Source organism: Ascaphus truei, chromosome 3 (genome assembly GCF_040206685.1).
Source record: "Ascaphus truei isolate aAscTru1 chromosome 3, aAscTru1.hap1, whole genome shotgun sequence".
In the NCBI taxonomy this organism is placed as follows: Eukaryota; Metazoa; Chordata; class Amphibia; order Anura; family Ascaphidae; genus Ascaphus; species Ascaphus truei.
Window position 1 is genome coordinate 108,740,560 of NC_134485.1, and position 23,919 is coordinate 108,764,478.

The 23,919-nt window shown below is 45.8% G+C and overlaps 1 protein-coding gene across 6 annotated transcripts in view; it reads right to left on the minus strand.

Annotated features, from left to right (window-relative positions):
- The window catches only part of LOC142489105 (apoptosis-inducing factor 3-like), a 126,285-nt gene that overhangs the window by 19,386 nt on the left and 82,980 nt on the right, over positions 1-23,919 (minus strand). For all 6 annotated transcript variants that reach the window (XM_075589311.1, XM_075589313.1, XM_075589310.1 and 3 more), the window contains 2 exons: positions 13,515-13,586; positions 8,593-8,656 (listed from right to left, as the gene is read on the minus strand). In XM_075589311.1, the coding sequence (XP_075445426.1) occupies positions 8,593-8,656; positions 13,515-13,586 (136 nt within the window). The remainder of the gene's footprint in view (positions 1-8,592; positions 8,657-13,514; positions 13,587-23,919) is intronic.

A 23,919-nucleotide genomic window follows, 5' to 3' on the forward strand; every position in this document is an offset into this window, starting at 1 on the left:
CAGTGGCTCAATCATTTTGATTGAGCCATCCTTGCTGAAACAGGTATATCCTTAAAACCTGACCTGTTGGTGGCCCTTGAGGACTGGAATTGAGCACCCCTGATTAGAACTACTGCTCTACTTAATGGCTCTAAAACAGTGGTTCCCAACTCCAGTCCTCAAGATTAGAACCCCCAACAGAGCATGTTTTAGTGGTATCCCTGCTTCAGCATAGGTGGCTCAGTTAAAATAATTGAGCCACCTGTGCTGAAGCAGGGATATCCTTAAAACCTGACCAATTGGGGGTTCTTGAGGACTGATCTAAAACATGTATAAAATGGTCTTCAACGCGTTCCCTTTTTGTCCTTCATGACCTACGTCCTAGTGAAACCCTCCAGCAGTTTTTCTCTTGTGCAGCATTTCTAGTGCTGTTGTAAGTCTGGAAAAAAACTAAAAGCCATATAAACTAGCCCCCCATATACTGTACTAGCGCGGCATTCATTCCTTAGTTAGATACGAGTTAGCCGCTAAAGAAAGAAGTGTGTTGTATACCTCAATATATCTGTCAATGCGCCTTTTGCAGCCAGTGTTGCCAGGTGGCTTCTCCAAAAATACTGGACACAATGGTGAAAGGTGCAATGTGATCGAGACACACACACACCACTCTCTTCGCTCCATGCTGTTTCCTCCTCTCCTTGGCCCTATCCTTAAACCCCTGACACTTCCTCTTGATTGTGGCTGTCTTACCCAGCAGCAGCCAATCAGAATGGAGGAAGCTGACCAGCCCCCTAGCAACAGCCCTGCTCTGGGAAATCCCACGGCCCCCCAAGCCTGTCAGGTCACTATGTCCAGAGAGGTAATAATGGACACATACACATCCAGTATTACCTTTAATTTTTTTACTAGACAGAGTGTCCAAATACAGGACAGTCCGGTTCAATACTGGACACCTGGCAACCCTATTTGCATCGAGGCTATCATTTTGGGGGTGTATTTTGCTTGGTTGATTTTATTTAAATATTCAGCCGTATTTCTAAATTCAATATTTTTAAAAGGAAGGCTTTTTATGTGGTAAAGAAAGTCAATCTGAGCCTCAGGGTGATCATTTTTTAAGAAACTATGCTATAAAACAATGGTATAGCCACCATTGTTCCTATATAGTTTCTGATAGAAGCGTTGAAATTATATGGCATGATATTACTATTTGATTTCAAGTGCTGTTTGTATCAAGTGTGGAGTTAGAACCAGAAGGAGTGGGAACAAGGAAAGGGTGAAACAAGGTATAGTATAGTGACATACAGTTAGTTGTTAGTACTTATATCTCCATAATTACAACAATGAGAAGGATTGAAAATGCCACTCAATGCACATCTTGTCACACGTATGTGCACTTGAAGCAGCTGTTCCAGGGAGCATGCCACTGCGAGAAGTGTGAGCGGGTGGTCTCTTAAGAGTCTCAGATTTCTGATCTGAAGAGGAAACTTGCAATATTGAGGACATTGACAATCTTAAAAGGAGTTTACTGAGCAGGCCCTGGCTTGGACTAGTGGTGCAGATGGTGGAGCTGTGAGTGAGGAGCAGGTAGGTAGCTGGGTAACAGAAGGACAAGCAGGGGGAAGAGGAAGAGGCAGGCCATTTCTGAGCTGACCTGTCCCAATAGATTTGCCATATTGAGTGAAAATAGTGGGAGTATCAGGGCAGGAATGAAAAGCCTGGGGAAGACTGATTCCTCTAGCAGCCAGGAGAATAGTTCCTCCAGCACAGGGGACTCAGGATACTCAGAGACCAAGAAAGATTGTGGTGGTAGGGGACTCCATTATTAGGAAGGTAGATAGGGCAATCTGTTGTCATGACCACATGAACCGAATAGTTTGTTGTCTCCCGGGGGCTCCAGTCCGGCACATTGCGGATTGGGTAGACAGATTGTTGGGAGGGGCTGGGACTGACCTGGCGGTCTTCGTACACATTGGCATCAATAACAAAGTTACAGAAAGATGGGAGGGTCCTAAAAAAATATTTCAGGGGTCTAGGCCGCGATCTTAAGGCAAGGACATTCAAAGTTGTATTTTCTGAAATACCACCAGTGCCATGAATGGCTAGGACAGTGGTGTAGGAAGGAGGGTTTTGGGTTTATAAAGCACTGGGACTCCTTTTCTGAGAAGTGCTATCTTTATGGTAGGGATGGATTGTACCTTAATGAAGAGGAATCTTCTGTGCTAGGGGGGGAATGTTAAAAAGGTTGGAGAAGATTTCAAACTAAGATGGAGGGGGGAGGGACAAGAAACAGATAATGAACTAAATAGAATAGATAGGGATGGGGAAATAGCAAGGAGTCATGGAGGTAAAATGGGGGCAAGTGGGAATTGGGCAAGCAGTGAGACATCCATATTAAATACAGCTACTACTAGAAAACTTCTAAAGACTAAATCCAATTAGAGTAGAAACGCAGGAGCAGATAAGATAATAGTACAGACTGAAAAAAACCTTAAATGCATGCTTGCTAATGCAAGAAGCCTGACAGATAAAATGGGAGAGCTTGAAGTAATAGCTACAAGGGAACAGTATGATATCATAGGCATTACTAAAACATGGTGGGATGAAACATGACTGGGCAGTTAATTTAGAGGGTTATTCCCTTTTTCGGAAGGATTGAGCAAATAAAAGAGGAGGTGGAGTATGTTTATATGTTAAACCGGATCTAAAACGTATTATAATGGAAGATGTTTATGAAGGGAATGATGAACATGTAGAAACCTTGTGGATAGAAATTAGCAGGGAAGGTAAACGTACAATTAAAATGTTTGTAGGGATATGCTATAAACCACCAAATATCGGTGAGATTGAGGAAGCCAAAATACTTTTGCAAATGGAGAAAGCATCAAAACTGGGTCATGTTTGCATAATGGGGGATTTCAATTATCTAGACACAGACTATGGCAATGAGATTAGCATTACAACAAAAGGAAACAGGTTTTTAGGAGTGCTTAAAGACAATTACATGGCCTAAATTTTGGAGGAACCAACCAGGAGAGGGGCAATACTGGATTTGGTAATATCAAACAATGTAGAAGTAATAACAAATATTCAATCCGGGAACATTTGGGTAACAGTGATCATAACATGGTCTCATTTGAAATAAATGATCAAAAACCTATATTAAATTTATTCAACAGAGACTTAAAATTTTAGAAAGGCAGATTTTAATAAATTAGGAATAATCGATAAGGAATAAATTGGGATGATATTTTTGCAGTGAAAAATGTGGAAGATACTGTAAATGGGCAATCTTTAAAACATTGTTAGAAAAGCACACTTATCAGTGTAAACCCTTGGGTAATAAGTATAAAAGAAATAAGTCTAAACCAATGTGGTTAAATAAACAGGTAGGGGAGGAAATGGACAAGAAGAGACAGGCATTTAGATTCTTTAAGTCAGAAGGGACAGAGACATCGTATCAGAATTATAAGGAATGTAACAAAAATTGCAAAAAGGCAATCAAATTAGCAAAAATGGATAATGAAAAAAGGATTGCAATAGAAAGTAAGATCGACTTTAAAAATGTATTTAAGTACCTTAATAACAAAAAATAGAAAATAAAATATGGGACCTTTTCAGTGTGAGATGGACAGGTAGATTATTGGAGATAAGGAAAAAGCAGAGGTATTAAACAAATTCTTTGTCTCTGTGTTTACCAGGGAAGAATCAATTGCAATAGCAGTGCCACAGGATGAAGCCAGAACCTCTATACTGTATAAATGAACAATTGGCTAACTGAGGAAGAAGTTCATAGGCGGCTTGATAAAATTAAAGTAAATAAGGCACCTGGCCGCGATGGCATACATCCAAGAGTTCTTAAGGAGTTACGTTCAGTAATAGCCAAACCATTACATTTACTATTCAAGGACTCAATTTCCACAGACTCTGTGCCACAAGATTGGCATAAAGAAGATGTGATGCCTATATTTAAAAAGGGAGCTAGATCACAACCGGGGAATTACAGACGTGTAAGCCTGACCTGCATAGTGTGGGAGCTACTTGAAGGTTTAATACAGGATAATATTCAGGATAATGGATAACAAAATCATTAGTAATAGTCAGCATGGATTTATGAAGGATAGGTCGTGCTAAACTAACTTTATTAGTTTCTTTGAGGTAAGTAGGAATTTAGACCAGGGTAATGCAGTTGATGTGGTCTACTTAGATTTTGCAAAGGCTATTGATACGGTTCCACACAAGAGGTTAGTGTGCAAAATAAAGAATTTGGACTCTGTAAAAATATTTGCAGCTGTTTTGAAAATTGTTTGAAGGATAGATAACAGAGTTGTCATAAATGGAACCTTTTTCAAGTTGGGCTAAAGTTGTAAGTGGAGTACCTCAGGGATCGGTACTGGGACCCCTGCTTTTTAACTTGTTTATTAATCACCTTGGCATAGAGAGCAAAGTCTCCATCTTTGCTGATCACTCTAAATTATGTAAGGTAGTAGAATCAGAGCAGGGTGTCAGAAGGACTTGGATAGACTGTAAATTTGGGCAGGTAAATGGCAGATGAGGTTTAATATAGATAAATATAAGGTTATGTATTTGGGAAACAAGAATAAACAGGCAACTTACAAATTAAACAGGGATAAATGAGTTCAATCCTTGATGGAGAAGGATTAAAGAGTGCTTGTAGACAGCAGGCTTAGCAATAGTGCCCAAAGTCATGCAGTAGCTGCAAAGGCAAACAAGGTCTTATCTTGCATTAAACGTGCCATGGATGGAAGGGAAGTAAACATAATTATTCCCCTTTATAAGTAGTAAGTATTAGTAAGACCACACCATAAATATTTTGTACAATTTTGAGAACCACTCCATAGAAAAGACATTATGGAACTAGACAAAGTGCAGAGCAGAGCCACCAAATTAATAAAGGGGATGGATAATCTGATTTATGAGGAGAGGCAGCTAAATTAGATTTGTTTACATTAGAAAAGAGGCATCTAAAAGGGGTTATGATAACTATATACAAATATATTCGGGGACAGTACAAGGAGCTTTCAAAAGAACTATTCATCCCAAGGGCAGTACAAACGACATGTGGTCATCCCTTAAAGTTGGGAAGGAGATTTCATCAGCAACAAAGGAAAGGGTTCTTTACAGTAAGGGCAGTTAAAATGTGGAATTCATTACCCATGGATACTGTGATGGCAGATACAATAGAGATCTTGGGGAAAAAAAGTTGGACATCTTTTTAGAAAGGAAAGTTATACAGGGATATACCAAATAAGTAAATATGGGAAGGACGTTGACCCAGGGAATAATCTGATTGCCATTATTTGGGACAGAATACTAAGACGCATCTGCTCCATTGGAGACTGCTGACAACACCCACTGAGGGAACGAACTCACATATGGCCGCTTTAGGAGTTTCATTCACCCACCACATCCTTCGCTGAGGGTGAAGTCTCACACAAGCCCGTGTGAGTCGTTGAAACTTACAATTTATGTTTCATTCACTGTTTCATTTTAGTGTCATTCACCACAACAATCCCCCCCATCCCTTTCCTCCTCCCCCCCATCACCTTTTCCCTCCTTGTATCCACACCGGTTTATGCACTAATACTGTGTATTAAATTATCTTTTATCATTTCTTGAGTTCCACGAGTTTGCGCTGACCATCACCATACTCCAATTATTTAGAGTCAGGAAGGAATTTATTTTTCCCCCTATGAGATATCATTAGATGATATTTCACTAGGGTTTTTTGTTTGCCTTCCTCTGGATCAATCTACCGTGAATACAAAAATAGTATAAGTATCTGTCGTTTAAATTTATCATAGGTTGAACTTGATGGACGTATGTCTTTTTTCAACTTCATCTACTATATACTTCCTCCTCCATCTCACCTCAGAATTTTGATGACTATTTTAAGGAAAAGGTGGAATCCATACATCAGGACATCCCCTCTGTTTCCTCCTCCCATCTTCCTAACTCTCCTCCTGCCTTCCTTCACTCTCTTTCCGCTGTCACAGGAGGAGGATGTGACACTGCTGCTCTCTTCTTCTCCATCTACCACTTGCCCTCTTGACCCCATTCCATCTAATCTCCTAAAACCTCTTGCTCCTACTATTATCCCTATGCTCACAAACATTTTAACTCCTCCCTCTACTCTGGTACCTTTCCCTCCTCCTCCAAACATGCAACAGTCATACCATTATTAAAAACAGCAAGCTTGACCCTACCTGTCTTTCAACTATCAACCTGTCTCCTACCTGCCGTTTGCCTCTAAATTCCTTGAAGTTTTGTATTCTCTCGCTTGCTCTATTTTCTCAACACTTATTCTCTCCTACACCCTCTACAATCTGGCTTCCGCACTGCTCACTCCACTGAAACAGCCCACACTAAAATAACTAATGACCTCCACGCTGCCAAATACAGAGGTCATTACACTCTGCTCATACTACTCGACCTCTCTGCAGCATTTGATACTGTGAACCACCCTCCTCTCCTTCACATTCCCCATGCTCTTGGCATTCATAACAAAACTCTATCCTGGATCTCTTCTTACCTCTCCCATCGTACTTTCAGCGTCTCTTCTGCTATCACCTCCTCCTCTCTCGACCTCTCTGTGGGGGTACCCCAGGGCTCTGTCCTGGGACCTCATTTCTCTATACACACTCTCTCTGGGTGACCTAATCACATCTCTTGGGCTCCAATATCATCTCTATGCTCACGAAACACATATTTACTTTTCGACACCTGACCTTACACCTTCTGTACAGACCAAAGTTTCTGAATGTCTCTCTGCAATATCATCCAGTATGGCCCTCCGCCGACTCAAACTCAACATGGCAAAAACAGAGCTCCTCATACTTTCTCCCAAACCTGGCCCTACTACCTCCTTCCACATTACTGTTGGAAGTTCAGTCATACACCCAGTAGCCCAAGCACGCTGCCTAGAGGGTCAGACTCTACTCCTCTCTCACATTCTCCTCTCACATTCAAAACGTATCTAAAACCTGTCACTTTTTCCTCAGCAATATTACAAAGATACGTCCTTTCCTTTGTTGCTCGACTGCTAAAACTCTGACTCAGGCCTTCATTCTCTCCAGTCTTGATTACTGTAACCTCCTGCTGTTCCGGCCTTCTTGCCTCTCACCTGTCTCCCCTACAATCTATCCTAAACGCTGCTGCCAGAATCACTCTACTCTTTCCTAAACCTGTCTCAGCGCCTCCCCTGTTGAAATCCCTCTCCTGGCTTCCTATCAAATCCTGTATCACACATTCAATTCTCCTCCTCATTTTTAAAGCTTTACACTCTTCTGCCCCTCCTTACATCTCAGCCCTAATTTCTCGCTATGCACCATCTCGACTCTTGCATTCCGCTCAAGGATGTCTTCTCTCTACCCCCTTTGTATCTAAAGCCCTCTCCCGCCTTAAACCTTTCTCACTGACTGCCCCACACCTCTGGAATGCCCTTCCCCTCAATACCTGACTAGCACCCTCTCTATCCACCTTTAAGACCCACCTTAAAATACACCTGCTTAACGAAGCATATTAGTAGCTCGGTGGCTAACACTATACACCTGATACATATAGCTTGGCCCCTTGCAGACGCACTTACTACTATGCCCTCCTACTGTGTCTATATGTTCCTCCTACCAATCAGATTGTAAGCTCTTCGGAGCAGGGACTCCTTTTCCTAAATGTTACTTTTATGTCTGAAGCACTTCTTCCCATGATCTGTTATTTGTATTATTTGTTATTTATATGATTGTCACGTGTATTACTACTGTGAAGCGCTATGTACATTAATGGTGCTATATACATAAAGACATACATACGTAATCTACCATCAGTTTATTGTAACACAGTTTTGTATGTTCCAAAGCAATGTGCTGCAAGCAGATTATCTGAATTCTTCACTCATTGTCAGAAGGAGGTATCAAACAGATTGTAGGGTCCACTATAGCGCAGGGTAAGGTGAGCAAAGCAGTCGCTCTGGCCCCAGGCCCTTCGTTCCCTCCACCTGTTGGCGCCGGGATCCAACTTCATTCCGACCCGTGGATGGAGTGCGAGGTCCCCAGACTGACGCAGGACCGCTTCTCACCGCAAGGTAAGAGAGAGGTGGGATGGGCGAGTGTGGGGCGAGAGTGCGCATGTGCACGCACTGAGAGGGGAGGTCTTAACTTCTCCGGAGCAGCCCTCCTCCTGCAGCATCACGTCATGGCAACCCGACATGAAGTGACGCCACGACGCCATGACAGCAAGATGTCACATGACTCTGCTACGCTGCAGGAGGAGGGTCACACTTCACGGAATCACCCGGCCGGCAGGTAAGTACCCTTGCCTACTTTTACAGGGGGAGGGCGTCCACTGCCAGCGTGCCGCCTTGGGCCAAGCAATGGCTAAGGCCAGCCGTATAGGGTCATAATGGACAACAAATGTATAATAAGGTTTATGCATGCACGGTATTTATTCACTTGTGCAAACATAGATACACTCATAGGTAAATACACTCATACACATACACACTCATACACACGCGGCCGTGACGTCACCCGGCAGGTTCGCCCTCATTGGTTGAACCTGCCTTCAGCGCAAGTCGCAGTGTACGGACAAAATAAAACAAACCTATTCCAGCAACGACAACATCAGCAGGAACGTGGCTTCCATTCCTAAAAACCACCTCTTTAACCTGAAAAAAGAGAGAGAGAGAGACGCAAGAGAGGCTATGAGGGTTATGTATCAAAGGTCCGGAATTACTATGCTGCGAGGCTGGGAATATCACCCAGATTCAGCAGAACAACACTAACTGCCAATGAAGTCAATGGCAGTTAATGCAAAAATAATCCCCGGAGGTGGGGTGACCTTATTTCTCCCGGGGGAAAACGGGACACATGCCCCACATGCGCGAAAGGCAAAAGGCGAGCGCCAGCCGGTTGGCAAGCGCAGACCGCGCATGGGCTGCTGGCAAGCTGCGAGAAATCTGGGACATTTACAGACATTTCGGGATACCGAGAAAGAGGACACAGAACTGGGACGTCTGGTCACCTACCCTGAAGCCCATGTTTACTAAGTGGTGTTATTCCATGAAACACCACGTGGCGACAGAGGACGCCTTATGGCCTATTCACATCAATAGGCTGTGTGGTGTCTTCCTTCCCCAGAAGGTATGTTATGGAATAGCACCACTTAGCAAACATGGGCCCAGATGGTTTATATCCTGAACATTCAAGTTGTTTCACAACCTCTAATAAAAAAATTTAATATTTTTTCAGGTGATACACTATTTTTGTAGCAAGTATATATAGTCATATACATAGGGCTGAATTGGTAGTCCAGGGGTAATGTCACTGCCTCTGATGTGGGTGACGCCGGTTCCAAATCCCAGTGACCGTTCTCCTTGTGACCTTGGGCAAAGCAAGTCAATCTCTCTGTGCCTCAGCCACAGCACAGGCACCAAAATTAGATGATATATTTAATAAATAAAATGGTACAGTTTGTATCAGTATTTAACCTCTTAATTGATTAAAAGACTGGGCCAATGCACAACTTTCACCTGTTAAAACCTTTTTGGTAGGGTACACCAGGGCTGCCGACAGGGGGGGGGGGGGGAGAGCTGGGATAAGTGTCCCGGGCCCTGTAGCTACGGGTGGCCCGTGCCGTTTGGTGGTGGAAGATGGGCCCAAACAGATGTCAGGCCCAACTTCTTGTGCGTCCAGCCGCCGGACCTCTGGTTGCCGACGGGTCCCTACTCGCCCCAGCTTCTGTGGGTCTCTCTTTACACTAGTGCGTGCCGGAAGCTGGACTCAGCTTCCGGCGCTTACCGGTGGGAGAGAGAAGTAGGCCTAGCAGGAAGCCCGCAGTAGCTGGGAAGGGCAGGGCACCAGAAGCCTGAGACCACCAGCAAGGTAAGTGTGTGTCTGTATTGTATGTGTGTGTGTGTGTGTGTGTGTGTGTGTGTGTGTGTGTGTGTGTGTGTGTGTGTGTGTGTGTGTGTGTGTGTGTGTGTGTGTGTGTGTGTGTGTGTGTGTGTGTGTGTGTGTGTGTGTGTGTGTGTGTGTGTGAAGGGGTGGGGGGAGGCTGGGTATCGTATTTTGTCTGTGTGTGGGGGAGGGTGGATATCAATTTTGAGTGTAGGGGGGGTGTGTGGTATCGTATTTTGTGTGTGGGTATCGTATTTTGTGTGGGAATGGGTATCGTATTTCGTGTGGGAGTGGGTATTGTATTTTGTGTGTGGGGGAGGGTATCGTATTGTGTGGTGCGTTGGTTTCTTATTTTGTGTGAGGGGGGAGGGTGTTTATCGTATTTTGTGTGGGAGGGAGGGTGGGTATCGTATTTTGTGTGGGAGGGAGGGTGGGTATCGTATTTTGTGTGGGAGGGAGGGTGGGTATCGTATTTTGTGTGGGAGGGAGGGTGGGTATCGTATTTTGTGTGGGAGGGAGGGTGGGTATCGTATTTTGTGTGGGAGGGAGGGTGGGTATCGTATTTTGTGTGGGAGGGAGGGTGGGTATCGTATTTTGTGTGGGAGGGAGGGTGGGTATCGTATTTTGTGTGGGAGGGAGGGTGGGTATCGTATTTTGTGTGGGAGGGAGGGTGGGTATCGTATTTTGTGTGGGGGGAGGGCGGGTATCGTATTTTGTGTGGGGGGAGGATGGGTATCGTATTTTGCGTGGGGGGAGGGTGGCTATCATATTTTGTGTTGTGGGTTGGGTATTATATTTTGTGTGTTGGGTTAAGGGTGGGGGGGTATCGTATTTTGTGTGGGGGGGATGGTGGGTTTCGTATTTTGTGTGTGTGGAGGAGGGTGGGTATTGTATTTTGTGTGTGTGGGGGAGGGTGGGTATTGTATTTTGTGTGTGTGGGGAGGGTGGGTAGTGTATTTTGTGTGTGGGGAGGGTATCATATTTTGTGTGAGGGGGGAGGGTATCATATTTTGTGTGTTGGGAGGAGTGGGTGGGTATCGTATTTTGTGTGGGGGGAGGGTGGGTATCGTATTTTGTGTGGGGGAAGGGTGGGTATCATATTTTGTGTTGTGGGTTGGGTATTATATTTTGTGTGTGGGGTTAAGGGTGGGGGGTATCGTATTTTGTGTGGGGGGGATGGTGGGTTTTGTATTTTGTGTGTGTGGGGGAGGGTGGATATTGTATTTTGTGTGTGTGGGGAGGGTATCATATTTTGTGTGTGGGGGGAGGGTATCATATTTTGTGTGGTGGGAGGAGTGGGTGGGTATCGTATTTTGTGTGGGGGGGAGAGAGGGTATAGTATTTTGTTTATTGTTTTTTCTATGTGGGGGGGTGTGTGGGTATCATATTTTGTGTTCGGGGGTTGGGTTTTATATTTTGTGTGTGGGGGGAGGGTGGGTATTGTATTTTGTGTGTGGGGGAGGGATCATATTTTGTGTGGGGGGACAGGTATCGTATTTTGTGCGTGGGGGTAAGGGTGGGAGGGTATCGTATTTTGTGTGGGGGGAAGGTGGGTTTCGAATTTTGTGTGTGTGGTGGAGGGTGGGTATCGTATTTTGTGTGTGGGGGAGGGTGAGTATCATATTTTGTGTGTGTGGGAAGGTGAATGGGTATCATATTTTGTGTGTGGGGGAGGGTAGGCGAGTAATGTATTCTGGGGGGGTATTGAGCATCGTGTGTGGGGGAGGGGTATTATGCATTGTGTGTGGGGGTGGTATTGTGTATAGTGGGTGGGGGGTGAGAAGAATGTGTGTGCGGCCAGAGAGGGGGGGAGGAATGAGAGGGAGAGGGGGGGGGATTGAGGGAGTGGGATTCAGCAAGAGAAGGCAAGTGATAGTGGGGGGGGGAGAGTGTGAGAGGAAAGAGGTGGTGAAAGAGGGAGGTGGGGAAGTGAGAGAGTGGAAAGGGGAAAGTGAGTGGGGAAGAAAGGGGGGGGAATACATGGGGAGAGGGAGGTGAATAGAGGAGGTGGATCGAGAGGAGGTGCAAAAGGGAGGGGGCACGCAATATATTGCCCCTGTCACTGAAAGGGTTAAACGCATGAGCCCACTGTGCTCCTTGAGGGTCTCTTTTTAGCTTACCTGAACCATACGGGTGTGTGACAGGGCCTTAACCCGGTTTAAAAAGGCAGCAAACAAAGCCTGTCTGTAGCTGAGGAGTCCAGCAGGGAGCTGGTTAATTGTAGCTAGAGTCAATTAGCCAGTCTCCACCAGGCTCATCCAGTAGCTTTAAATGTGTGCTGCACAAACTGCATAGATCTCTTGAGCACAGAGGGACTATGTTGCCAGAAGAGATTCCCAGGAACCAGACCCTCAATTCCAGGGCGCAGCAAACCCTGGAACCCGCCAGAGGGTGGCTCCCCAACAGACACCACCCAAGACCCAGAGACTGACATAAAGGGCCCCCAGCTCACAGGTACCTCTTTGGACTTTGGGATCAGAGGTTGGCAAGAGGCTTATCCTCCCCAGCCCTGCAGATAGAGTCTGGGAAGTGAGTCAGCCCTTACAAAGGGATAGACTGTTTATTTATGTGTGCTTCCTTAAAGATGTATTGTATGAAGCTACGAGCTGACTAAAAGCCATGGTTTATTTTCCCCAAACATGTCTCCCTGGTTGTACCTCTGCCCTCGTCTCCTACAGGGTCAAAAAATGCAATGGGTATGCATAAGTTAAAATAGCATTGCTATTTAACCTTTTCGGTGCCGGAGAGCTGACGGTACCCAAGTGCTATAGCCCCTCTGGCCCAAATCAATGCAGGTGACCTACGTCCTGGGGCATCAAAAGGGTCAATAGCTTTTCTGCAACACTGGTGTCCACTTTAATGACGATTGTTGGAGAACAGCCGTAATATAATTTATCCTGGGGCAGTCATGCTCAAGATACCCCCAGTTGAGGGCAAGCCCCTCACTTTTTTGAAGGGGGCTTATCTTATCTGCGCCAGTGGGTCCACCGGAGCTGTTCTGCCGTTCCCCGACCCCCTGGTTCCCGAGATATTTGTAGTTTGTATTGTCCCGGTTTTGACACAAAGTTCTACCCCCCTCACATATATGGCCACTGCGGGGTCACAAATAGAAAGCCATGGTTTCTACTAGCCTCCGGAGCGAGCACTGACCCCGTGGCCATTTGGAATATTCCATCTTGCCCGGTGTGCGGTTGGCTCATCACTCCTGAACCGGCAGCGGATAAATCGGCAGTGGAGTTCAGGCAATGTAAAAATAAGTGAGCAGACTGAAATGCTGCTTTAAATGGCAAAATATGTTCAAGAAGTAATTTTTTTTTCTTTCTTTTTTTTTTTTTTAACCTCTTTTGAAACAATACTTTGCCGGAGCTAAACATTCTAATCTAGATGGACCCCCCCTAACTCTCGGCCCCTGAGATATTTCATTTTGAAATTCTTGTAGAGGAGACACAATATGGCCACTGGGGTTTTCAATGCAAGTACCGGCAAAAGTTTAAAAAAATTTAAAAAATCCGCAATCGAAGGGGGGAAACAATAATCCATGTAATATGAAAAAAAAAATGTTTTACTTGATTGGGGGGTGGGGGCGAATAAGGGGATGGAAGATTAACATGGAAGCAAGAAACAGACCTGTCCGTTGTCTCCCCTGAGCTCCCTGGCTTCAGTTCCCATGTGAAACGTCACTCCTCGCTCCTGGAGCAGCTGAAATTGGCAGGAGGGGAAAGTGGGAAAGTGAGCGGAAATAAACCTTCTAGGAACACATGTGGAAGTTGCAACAAAGTGACAAACAATCTGCCATGTCACAGTATCTCAAAGCAGCTTTAACGTTCATTTTGTAAAATGCGCATTTTATGTTTTCATACTTACAGATGTAGCAGACTTCATTGCTTCTGCTGATAACACAACATAATCACAGAATGTAACAGCATTTCCATAGGATTCAATGGCAAGGATAAAGGTCTTAGATCTTACCACACTCCGTTTAGATAATTGTAGTGGGTGTCCTTTTTCTTTGTAAGGTGCAGGCAGTTGAAGAGTGGCCGGGATCCCACTTCTGCCACGTAGTTAAACTAGGAGCTGGATATCTTCTTGAAGCACTGTTCTAATAAAGTCTTACACCAGACATTATAGCATAATAAAGTGGTTTATTTGCAGGTTGCAAACGCAAAACGTTTTTGGGAATCTCCCTTCCTCAGGTGAAAAATGTATGCAGTGTAAATATTGCACCTGAGGGGTGAGATTCCCGAAACGTTGTGCGTTTGCAACCTCTAAATAAAACAGTTTATTAAGCTGTAATGTCTGGTGTATGACTTTATTAGAACAGTGCGGCAAGAAGATATCTAGCTCCTAGGATTCAATGGCAGTAATATCGCAAACTAGCACAGATTACCCCACCATAACTTGTCAGAGGGAACAAATAGCCATAGCTACATCTGTACTGTAGCAGGAAAGAATGCTGAAGCCAATTGTTACAGATTTCTATTTTTTAAGAAAATCACTCCCATTTTTACGAGTGCTGGCCCAAAATATTTTTATATCGCCATAGTGAAATAAAAGAAACCTTGTCATAAGAACGAGAGAGGCAAAGTAAACTCATCTGAACCTTTAAAGCTGCAGTCCCACTTCGGAACTTGGTGAACTACTTGTCGTAATAGATTCAAACTAGATATTTAGGAGGCGCATGCGCGTCGTTGAGCGGGATAGCCTCTAGAGACTGGCTTCTGGGCTGGGCGGAACATTTCCACCTTTTGCACAGGTCATTGCACTCATCTCCCAAAAAAGATCCCTTTAAGGGAGGTGAACGTTCGGTGATGGCTCTCAAACACACAGAAAAAAACCTTCAACATGGAGCACACCATTTCTTTAAGAAAGTTTCAAGCTGAGATCCACCAGGCGCTGGGGGAGCTTCGGCAAGATCTTGCTGCCCTGGGTGAGCTTACTGACCAACTTGAGATCAGAGCGTACGAATCCGCCATATCTATCGACAAACTAAGTTCCAAAATAACTCCACTCAAGTCCTCGCTCACCGGCATTCTTGAGAGACAAGAAGCTGAAAACAGGGCCAGGAGGAATAGCCTACATTAGGTTTCAAAATGGGACGTTGGCTGCAAGCAAACTGTTGGTCCAGGGCCATGACTCCGCCGTGTGTGTCAGATGCACCCGAAATGTCAATGCGCACCATCTTTAAATGTCCCGCCGCTTTGCAGCCAAACATCCTAGACTATTCACTTAGTCTACAAAACCTCAGTTGGGGCTCCAAAACCTAGCTCCAACAGAGGTCTTGCAAACCAAGGAAATCGGCTATAGATGGGAATTCCCCTGTTGACTCCTGGTGGTAAAGAATGGCATCCTTTCCTCCTTTAAAACAATTGACAAGGAAGAGATTCCTGAAAGAGCTTAGGATATCCCCCCTCTGACACTTCCGTCCGTCAGACACCAAAGAACACCCTGTCCGGAATGGCTTGCGGTTGTATCACGGAGGCATCCAGTAAGGCCTAAAACCGACCCTTCTACTCTGACTCGAGATGAGAACTAGCTGAGATGCTACAGACGTTGTGCAGCCTCACTGCGAATGTTTCACCCGACAACCTTGATTAATTGCAGAGGACGACTGAGGACAACCGGAGTCCGACTGGCCACATGGTTGTGAATGAGACCTAATCCAACACCATGCTAGTCTTTCATACCCTGTTCCAACGGCTGACTCCTTCTCAGCCCACCAACTACATGAACCTAGGGCAGTGACATTTCCCTTTCCATCCATGCTCAGTGTGTTCCGCTGCGCTACATCGGCGATACTCGGCCCTTTAACTCACTCCAGATGCAATAGGTGAGGTTTAGTTGTGGCCTAGCGGTAGCGCCTGGATTTCTCATGTTGTCATTCACAGGGGGGCTTCTCAAGGAGGCTATCTGCCAGCTGGCCAGGCGTTCTGACCGTGAAACTCTGCTTGAATTTGTTAAGCTTATTTTGGCTATATGCATATATTTTGTGTGTGGAGAGCTGGTTGTGTTCTCCCTCACTCCTCACAGGGTCCGGTCTGACAAATGTAAGATGGGGATGCCTGAACTTGGGGTCCCTGGGTGAAGGTCTACAGGGACCTCTGGGGGCCATAGTTGGGCCTGGGTAACAGCTGCTACCGTAGAGAGTATTATACTACCTAGAGGGTCGCCTCCCCCTTCCTGGCCCCATCTAGTTCGATTTATGTTTGGGAAGCACATAGTTTTAATCCCACTTAGTTTGCTCCTTATCCCAATAGCCTGGATGAAGGGTCCCCATAGGGGCTTGATCCAGATCTCTCTCTTAACCCCCACCACCACACCCTATGAAGCCCAGTTTAGGGTGGTATCTCTCATCTATAGGGCGGTGACCGATCCCTTTTCCACGTGTGTGTGTGTGTGTATATATATATCTATATCCATCATTCATAAGGATTTTTATTAGTTTTAGCTGCATGCAACCATACAACATTTGTAGAGGTCCTCTCATGATGGTTATGTCTTTCCCCTGGCAGCTGGGTCGCAAATAAAAAAAATGGTCTCCTGTTTTTTATTGTGTTTTCTCGATGTGCAAGATGTAAATATGAACTGTCTCTAAGGTTCAGTTTCCAGCTCTACCTGTCATTGACTTCTACTGTCCCATTCTGATTCGGCATCACCATAGCCCTCCCTACAGAACCAGCCCTTGTTTGCCCTCCCCCCCCATACACACTGAGGGCAACCACGTCTGGGTTCTAACTGTGTCCCACCCAGACACCCTTACCCGAGACCCCTTGGCCTCACCTGTAATTTTCCCAAGTTCTTTCCTTTGTCACTCTCACTTTCCCCCCTACTAAGGTGTCTGAGTGATTCCCTTTCCAGAATTACATTGCATTGTATAGCTTCAAAAGCTGGGGGGCCAGTTGGTGTGCACATTTTTTTATGATAAATATTGGTAAAGCCTTCTGGGCAAGGGGCCTTGGCCGATTTAAGGGACTTAATTGATTCAAGATTTTCCTCTGATCTGATAGGGGAAATTAGATTGGGGCATCTATGTTACATGCCCACATGTCTGTCATTCCAAAAGAGGGTAAATATGTTTCTCAATGTTCACATTGCAGACCAATCTCTCTGATCAATGTGAACATAAACATTTTCTCCAAGATCTTGGCCATAAGGCTGAATTAATACCTCCCAAACCTAGTCCATCCTGATCAGGTAGTATTCATACCTGGTTGACAGACACCATCAGGCAAGCAATAGATGTAATAGTGTCAAGGGGGAGACTCCTGGAGCGGGTAGGACCTCGGTGGCCGGAACAGTGGGGAGCAGGCAAGGAGAGTTGGGACACGGGCAGGGGTCGGTGGTAGGTGGCTAGCATGAACGTTGGGGTCACACGCAGAGGTCGGAGGCAGGCAGCAAGCAGGAACGTCGGGGTCACACGCAGAGGTCAGAGGCAGGCAGAAAGCGGGAACGTAGGGGTCACAAGCAAGGTTTGGCAACAGGAGAACAGGAGCAGAACAGGGGAGCAGAGGCTGAGACTATGGAGCAGGGACTTCTACTAGGGAACATGGAACAAACAGGGACAAGTCAGATTACCAGCAAGGGCCTTTAATAAAGGTACAGGACTCCAAACACAGAACAGGTACAGGAACAGAAGATGCGGCAGAAGCCTGGGCATAAGGAGTCTGACACAAAACAAAGGCAAGGAGAAACAGGAAACTATAAGGACAGAGGACAGGAGCAACAAGAGACAGACAGACAGGAACCCCAGAGCAGACAGAAAGCAGCAGAGAAAGGAGCTATGGCTGGGAACAGGATGTCTAGGAGACCCTGACAAATAGCTCTGGCTAAACCTACAAATCTGCCCGCCTTCCTCCTGTCTCTAGATGCAGAAAAAGTTTGATAGGGTGGACTGGGGCTACATGGCAGAGATCCTCAAACAATTTGGCTTTCAAGGCAAATATTTTCAGGTGATTCTTTCACTATACTCCTGTCCAGTGAAAATAATATGTACAGGGACCTCATTTGAGCCCATCCCAATTAAGGCTGGGACCAGGCAGGGTTGCCCCGTCTCCTTTAAACTTTGTCCTTTCTCAGGAACAACTAGCCTCTCATATACGTTCTAACCCCAATGTAGGGGGGTACGAATAGGTGACCACACATTTAAAATCTCTTTACATGCGGAGAATATTCTCCTCTCTGATCAGACCATTCTTTCCCAATTTGTTTAAAGAACTAGACTATTTAAATGAACTATCTGGCTATAAAATAAACAATAAATCAGAGGCCTTGAACATCAATCTATCCTCATGCAGACGTTAAATTGATATCCCTACATTTTTATTTAAAGTGGTGCAAGCACGCTATTAAATACCTTGGGATTTTTCTAAGCAATAGGTATGAGGTAGATGCAATTACCCTCTGCTAAGTAAACTTAATGGTGACATCGCTCAATGGTATCATTTCAATATCTTGTGGATCTGGAGAGTTAATTCTGTAAAAAAATATCATCTTGCCAAGTATATTGTATCTATTACAAACTGTTCCAATGCTGGTCCCTCAAGGGGTCTTCCACAATTTGCAATCCCACATGACCAGGTTTATTTGTTCACGGAAAACGCAACAGGCCAGTAGATCAATACTCACCCAACCTGCGTGAGGCCAGTGGTCTGGGCCTTCCATGTATGATTTCATACTATAAAGCGGCCCAGGTTGAACAGATGATTTCTTGGCATGCAGAACCCCTCAGGCGGTGGGTGGCATTTGAAGCAGCTCTCCTTTCTCCCTATGAGACGGACTTGGTGCTTTTACAACCCAAACGGTTAGGGAATTAATCAGATCCCATCTGCTGACTATAGTACTAGAACTGAAAAAGGACAAGTTCCACCTAACTAGAGGGTGCTCCTTACTGATCCCCCTGTTTTTGAACCCAGTCTTTCCCCTGGGCCTGAAGCAATCAGTCTTCTTTGAAAAAGTGCTGCCAAGCGTGAAACGCGTAAGAGCCTACCCACTGGGTGTTTTTTCACTTGTTGCTATGCTATTGACTGAGCAATAAACTTTTTCATTGCGATTCAGTCTACCATCCTTTTTGTTGCTGTGCACCGTGTCATCCCTCCCCCATGGGAGGACTTCCGCTTTAGGGAATGGTGGTCCAACAAATTGGATATAGTGGGGGTCCTGGTTACTGGAACTAAGTCCAAGTCGTTTGAGTCCTTTTCATCGGAATGTAGCTTGGGCAAAAGATAAATCTTCCATTACCTCCAACTTAGAAGCTTTGTACAATGGTCTAACCTTCGTCCCAGCCTTTACAAAGTTTGAGAAATCTGCTCAAACTCCCCAACTGGTCAAAAATAACCTTGTTGTTTTAATCTTCTATTTTTCTAATCTTTCCACAGGAGACAAATAAGTTCATCCACAAGTGGGAGTTCTTGGCACAGTGCTGAAACCAGAGGACTAGGAGCACATCTTCAATGCCGCGCCTAAGGCATCTGTTTGCATGACCACAAAAGAAAATGCATATAAAGGCCATATAGTGGTGGAATTTAACCCTAATGTGGTCAGCAGGCTGATTTCCTGCACATGTGGTGGGCTTGACCTAAGGTCCCCCCTCTGTGCCAAAATTCATAGATTAACGCAGAATGTCCAAGGCTTCTCATTGAGGATGGACCCATGGTCATGTCTCCTAAATAAGCCTCCCCAAGACCTGGATAGGTACTCTAACAAATTAATTTCAAATATCATGACAGCGGCCAGATGCGCTATAGCCCTAAATTGGCTAAAAATCGGACCACAACTCTCTAGTGTGCATTAAAAAAAGCTGTGTGTGCTGTGCACGCGCATAGTAAGTGAAACGTCTTTGTGTGTTGTCAGCAACATATAAAGTAACAATAATATTATTACTGCTTAGAGCATGAGTAAATTTGATTGGCGGGGTAATGTTTATTGGGCGGTGTTCGGCGCATCACTGGGGTTTGTGTGTCTGTGCATGTGTCAGAGTGTGCGTGCGTATGTGTGTCAGTGTGTGTGTGTGTGTGTGTGTCAGTCAGTGAGTGTATGTGTGTCAGTCAGTGAGTGTATGTGTGTCAGTCAGGGAGTGTATGTGTGTCAGTCAGTGAGTGTATGTGTGCCAGTGAGTGTATGTGTGTCAGTCAGTGAGCGTGCGTATGTGTGTCAGTCAGTGTGCGTGCGTATGTGTGTCAGTCAGTGTGCGTGCGTATGTGTGTCAGTCAGTGTGCGTGCGTATGTGTGTCAGTCAGTGTGCGTGTGTATGTGTGTCAGTCAGTGTGCGTGCATATGTGTGTCAGTCAGTGTGCGTGCGTATGTGTGTCAGTCACTGTGTGTGTGTGTGTGTATGTGTGTCAGTGTGTCAGTCAATGTGTGTGTGTATGTGTGTGTGTGTATGTGTGTCTCTCTTTCTGTGTCCTGCCCCCTCTCTCCTGACTCCCCCCACCCCAGGCGGAGCTGCGGACCCGCGACGGCTCTGTCTGAGTCTCTCCTCCCCCTCCCCCCCCCAGGGAGACGCGGCCGCACCGGGCCCGACGTATGTGAGGGGCAGATACCGTGCTTAAGAGGCCCACCCCCTCCGGCAGTGCTGCGTGGGAAGCGGCGCGCTCAAACCCCCTGCTTCCCGCGTTACCGGAGCAGGAGCCGTGAGAGGCGAGAGGGCACGATAACGTGTCTGTGCGCGCATGCGCGGCATATGCTGACAGCGCAGCGGCCGTTAGCGATATCTTCTAGGTTACCTACCCTTCATGATCCCGGGGCTCCTCTCCTCCTCCGGCCCCGGCGGCGCGTAGTCAGCAGGACACAGGGAAGGGGAAGCAGAGGTAGGGAGGAGAGAGGCCGAGCAGCGGCTCCTGCTTTCACAGCCAGAGGACTTGTGGGACTTCCGCCATCTTAGTACACCCACAGCACCGGAAGCTCTGCGCCAGCCATCTTGGTATACCCATGGCAGCGGACGTGTGGGGGTAACGGCGGCTGTTAGGAGCGCAGCATGTCACAGCGGGTGTGTGGGGGGAGCAGCGGTCGTTAGGCGCGCCGCCGGCGGCCGCATGTCACAGCAGGCGTGGGGGAGGAGGGGGAGCCGTGACGTCACGTCACTTCCGTTTCATTTTCGTCTCCATCTCTCCAGTTTTGCCCCATCAGAATAAGTGCCACTAAAGAAGTTTCACTTCAAAAATAAAATGTGGTTTGTTCTCTAAATGGAGAGGATGACAAGCTTGTAGAGGGAGAAAGGGGGTGGCCCAGGATTAAAGGGGTTACACCCCATTTGGCCATCCCCTGACCTCACCCGGGAGTCAAAGGTTTAACTGGGCTAAGACCCAGAACAGTGATTTAACCCCTGTAATGACATGTACATGTGTATTCCCCTGTTCCCTTGTTCCATTGTAATGTCAGGTTTACTCAGTGTCTGCATCACACACACACTAGAATCCATCCGGGAGCACAAGGGTTAATAGTCCTTTAATGATTATAGCTCTTTGTGAAGTTTTCCCGCCTTTTCAGGCACCATTTTGCAGGTTCCCATTGGCCGCCATTAGGGCTCCATGCATTCTAATGGAGAATCTTGTTGTTTTAGTCCTGTTTCCTGTAAAGACCAGCAGGTGGCGTCCGAGAGGGAGAGCGGCGGTTTCCCATTGAAAGTCAATGGGCCCATCGACTTCAATGGAGGTTCCTCGAGGTAACTTTCGAAGAACAAGTTGGCTGCCATCCAGACCGCAAACCGCAAAGCGGATACATTTTCAATAGGAGAGCTTTGATCACTTACAAGTCAAGGTCAACGTCAAGTGGCGTGGGAATAAACAGTTCTAGGGCCCCTAGGAATAAAATTCTTTTTGCCCCTAGTTCCTAGGCTTCCCCCCACTCGACCACAACTGGGTCCCCAAATCCTGGACCCCCGATAAGGGTCGAACCGAGAAGAACGGGTCGCGCCGTAGGCTTTGCCGGCAGCGGCAGAAACGGCTCAGAAAAATGACTAAGTGTGAAATGCTGTATTTTGGTACTCCATATCTCCGGTTCCGGAGGGCCCAGCGGATCAAGGTTTGGGGTGTCTGCAGTCACTGCTCCGGCATCACTGCAGAACCATCCTTGACCCTCCTGGACCAACCCGACGGAGTATGGACCCCCTTGAAAGTTCGGGACTTTTCCCATAGACTTCAATGGCGGAGAAACCCCATTGACCTCAATGGCGGCAATTTACCATTGAAAGTCTATGGCGGAGAAGCCCGTTGTTTTCAATGGGGATTTAGTGAAAAGCTGAGATTTCTTTTTTAGCGGAGATTTTTGTATTAAAATGAAAAATGATTTAATGTGCATTTGTGTAACTCCGGTTCCATAGGTCGTAACAAGTCGCTTTTTGGACCATATGGTGTCCCAGTTCCGGCCATGAGAACTGGGAAGTTTGGTTCTGCTAGACCCCATAGAACCGGATATTTTAATACATTTATGTTTTATGTTTAATACTGTGTCCCAAGGTATGGACAAAGACTCAGAGGAAATTCCTTTGTCTACCAGGATAGCAGATGGCCCTAGAGGCGCCCCAATGTCTAGGATTTAAGTATTATTCAAAGGGTCTTGTCAGCCTCCCTGATGATTTAAGGGCGGAGGAGGCTCAAACCAGGGCAGTCTCAAAGTGTCCCAGTTATCACCTTCCAACAAAGGTTATCTTGCTAGAGATCCAGATGGGTAGACTGGCTGGCATTCCATTTGCCTGTGGGGGGCTACAGAAATGAGACCCCAGAGTTCTACTGCGCATGTGCCAGCTAGCAGGGGGGCCTGTCTTACAATGTGTTCCCCCATCAAAGATTGGCTGGAGATAATTGACCACCAATCACAGGTACTTCAGGTTAAGGATAGAGGGACAAAAGGTATATAAACGGCTGTTCCCCATATATCCTTTGTTAGTCTTCATTGAGTCTTCATTTGTGTCTTCATTCGTGCTTCGTTTGCTGATATGGTTACCTAATATCACCTGAATGATTACCTGATTGCTGAAGAGAAATGCTACATCAAACTTCTCATTCCCAAAACCCTAAGTAAGTGTACTTCTTGTCTGTTACTGTATTATTCGTGTGTTCACCTATCCTAAGGAATAAAATCACTTTATTATATCTAAGACTCGTTTCAGTTCAGACCCAGTGATAAATATATATCATCTGTTATATATATTTATGTGACCTTATACAGCCTGCCATAATCTCACTGTGACAAAGCTTTCGATGCTTGGCAGTCCAGTCCTTAAACAGCTCACCAGACCCACTCTGATACGCACTGGGAAGGTCTAATTTACTTTTTTCTTATATCCCTCTGGGTTCTCCTGACGGAGTTGTTGGCTTTCTGAAGTGTTGTCTACAAAGAGCAACAGAGTCTCTTCCAATCTGGGGTTGACCTTGTTTAATATAGTTATTCTAGTTACTCTCTCCTAAACGTTTCACTCCCCACCATATCCCTTTTTCTATGAATATTGAAAACATCAATAAAATATGAGTTCCAAAAATAAAATGTAAAAAAAAAGCGAGGTAAACAGGTTTATTATAAAAAAAATATTTTTAAGTACAAGCCATTTATTTCTCTTTAAAAACAACCATTTAAATAAAGAATATATGTGTGATGGTGATGGGGTACCCAGGCCAATAATAAAGGTATTATGCCCGGCTGGGTGCCCCTGAGCCATATGGGGGAATTGTGATTGTCAGCTAATGTCATGGCATGTAACTGCATTTGTAATAACGATGTATGTGTATTTTTAGTGTTCCAGGAGTGCCAACCAGCGGAGATTTTTCAGGGTTGATTTTACAGTAAAAAGTTGTCAGGGTATGTTTGGGTAGAAGGGGGTCAGTGTTGCGGGTTACCCCAAAACATGTACTCAGGAATCCCCCCAGATTCCTGAGGACATGAGGAACATAGACCACTGGTAAAATCTTCCCTTGAAAGCAGTTTGCAGCTCACCGCCAAATCTCTCTGCTTCAGCCCAAACCAGAATAGTAAGACCGGGCAGGGGAATGAATCATATTCACGGTACCCCGGTATATGCCCACAAACCCCAGGACCCAGGTTG